Here is a 2,393-nt window from a genome sequence, read left to right as displayed (position 1 = left end):
TAACGCTTTGATGGCCAGACTGCCTTCTGGAGTACTTCCAGTTTCTGACTGGTGGCTTCTGGGCTGGCCCTGGGTACAGTTTACCCTACGAGGCCACCCAGTTCAACTTGCAGGAGTCTGGCTTGGCCATTGGGTTTTCACTTGAGGTTGTTGATGACCGTGCAGCTTCTTTCCTGTCTGCTTTACTCAACCCCCCTGAGGCCTTTCTGGTATCCTTTCTCCTGGTGCGGCTATGGCTGACCAGCCTCCCTCTTCTCAGTGAGGTGGGAGATGGAAGGCATGACCGTCAGCCTGAGTAGTCCGTGCCGATCCCCCAGCCTTGTGGAGCTTTCATTGGTGAATTGTTCACCACTGGGGAAAGACTATTTAGTGGGGCATCCAGATATACTTCTGAACAGTTTTTAATAATTGGATCAGACATTTTGAGTCCTTGCTCTGCCCTTGGAATAGTTCACAGCCACATAACAAATCACCATCTTGGGCATCCGACTCTGGCCCTTGCCTCACTGATCCCATAGCAGGGCAGGACTGCCCTGAGGGGAGGATGCAAGGCTGCAGGGCTGCAGAACGTGGGCGACGGGTACACGGCTCCCACGGCGTGGCAAGGTGGCAGCACCCAGCTGCCCGCCGCCAGGGCATCCAGCCCTAGACCTGTCTATGTGTGTCTTTAGAAATGAGTCTCTTGTAAGCAGCACATATATATGAGTCTTGTTTTGTTATCCATTCATCCACCCTGTGTCTTTTGATTGGAGCATGTGGTCTATTTATACTTAAAATAATTCTTGATAGGTATGTACTTATTGCCATTTCATTGATTGTTTTCTTGTTTTTGTAGTTCTTTGTTCCTTTCTTCTTTGCTGTCTTCTGTGATTTGATGGCTATCTTTAGTGTTTTGTTTGGATTCCTTTTTCTTTTTTGTATATGTGTCTTTTGTAGGTTTTTGGTTTGTGGTTACTATGAAGTTCATATATAACAGTGTATGTCTGTGTTTATAAAGGTCAACTTAAAATAATCAATTGTAATATATATATACACTTACATATATATATCAATTTAAAATAATCATTCATTTTTTGAATGTGATGAGGGGAGTAAAAATGTAGGGTGGTTAGACTGCATTTGAACTTGAGATCATCACCTTAAAATAGTCATTCATATTTATGAATGATTTTTACTCCCTTCACCACATTTAATGCTTTTAATGTCATATTTCACATCTTATTGTTTTGTATATCCCTTAACTACTTGTAGTATAGCTGGTTTTATACTTCTGTCTTTTAACCTTCCTACTAGCTGTATAACTGACTGGTCTTCTACCTTTACTGTACGTTTGCCTTTACCAGTGAGATTTTTCTCTTCATATTTTTGATATATCTAGTTGTGACCTTTTCTTTCCTGCTTACAGAAGTCTCTCAAACATTTCTTTTAAAGCTGGTTTAATGGTGCTAAACTCTTTTAGCTTTTGTTTTTAAAACTTTTTTATCTCTGCTTCAAATCTGAATGATAACCTTGTTAGGTGTAGAGTATTCTTGGTTGTTATATTTTCTCTTTTATCACTTTGAATATATCATGTCATTGCCTTCTGGCCTGCAAAGTGTCATTTAAAAAGTCAGCTGATAGTCTTATGGGAATTCCTTATACCTCACTAGTTGCTTTTCTCTCTAATTTTTGCCATTTTCATTATAATGTGTCTTAGTATAAATCCCTTTGGGTTCATCTTGTTTGAACCTGGATATCTTTTTCCTGTCCCAGGTTAGGGAAGTTTTAAGCTCTTATTTCTCCAAATAATTTCTCTGCCCCTCTTTCTTTTCCTTCTGGGACCTTTGTAATATGAATGTTAGTAAGCTTAATGTTTTATCAGAGGTCTCTTATAGACTATCCTGCCTTTTTTTAAATTACTTTTTCTTTTTTCTATTCAGTTTGGGTGATTTCTGTAATCTGTTTTCCAGATTGCTGATCCATTCCTCTGTATAATCTAATCTACCATTGATTACTTACGGTGTATTTTAAAATTTCAGTTACTGTGTTCTTTCGCTCTGTTTAGCCCTTCTAACTGTTTAAATTCTCACTGTTTTCATTCTTCCACATTTGGTGAGTATCCTTATGGTCATTCCCTTGAATTCTTTATTGGATAGATTGCTTATCTCCACATTTAAATCTTTTTCTGAGGTTTTTGTCTTATTCCATTGTTTAAAACATATTTCTCTGTCTTCTCATATTGCCCAAATATCTGTTTATTTTTTTCTGTTAGATTGGTCAATGGTGTTTCCTGATCTCGGAAAAATGGCATTTTTTAGGAGACCCCCACAGCGCACTCTCCTCTGGCTACTAGAGTTATATGCTCTAGCTGTGCTCCCTGTGTGGGCTGCATGGGCCCTTATGCTGGGATGAGC

The 2,393-nt window shown here is 39.2% G+C and overlaps 1 protein-coding gene across 1 annotated transcript in view; it reads left to right on the top strand.

Moving 5' to 3' along the window:
- The first annotated feature begins 544 nt into the window (after positions 1 to 544).
- PPM1E (protein phosphatase, Mg2+/Mn2+ dependent, 1E) overlaps positions 545 to 2,393 on the top strand; it is a 39,372-nt gene continuing 37,523 nt past the window's right edge. The window contains exon 1 of the mRNA XM_010861717.1: positions 545 to 606. Within this exon, the coding sequence (XP_010860019.1) occupies positions 545 to 606 (62 nt within the window). The remainder of the gene's footprint in view (positions 607 to 2,393) is intronic.

The sequence above is a fragment of the Bison bison genome, unplaced genomic scaffold (genome assembly GCF_000754665.1).
Source record: "Bison bison bison isolate TAMUID 2011002044 unplaced genomic scaffold, Bison_UMD1.0 scf7180017864472, whole genome shotgun sequence".
In the NCBI taxonomy this organism is placed as follows: Eukaryota; Metazoa; Chordata; class Mammalia; order Artiodactyla; family Bovidae; genus Bison; species Bison bison.
The sequence above is the reverse complement of the archived record's forward strand: the minus strand, read 5'-3'. Positions and strand labels throughout refer to the sequence as shown.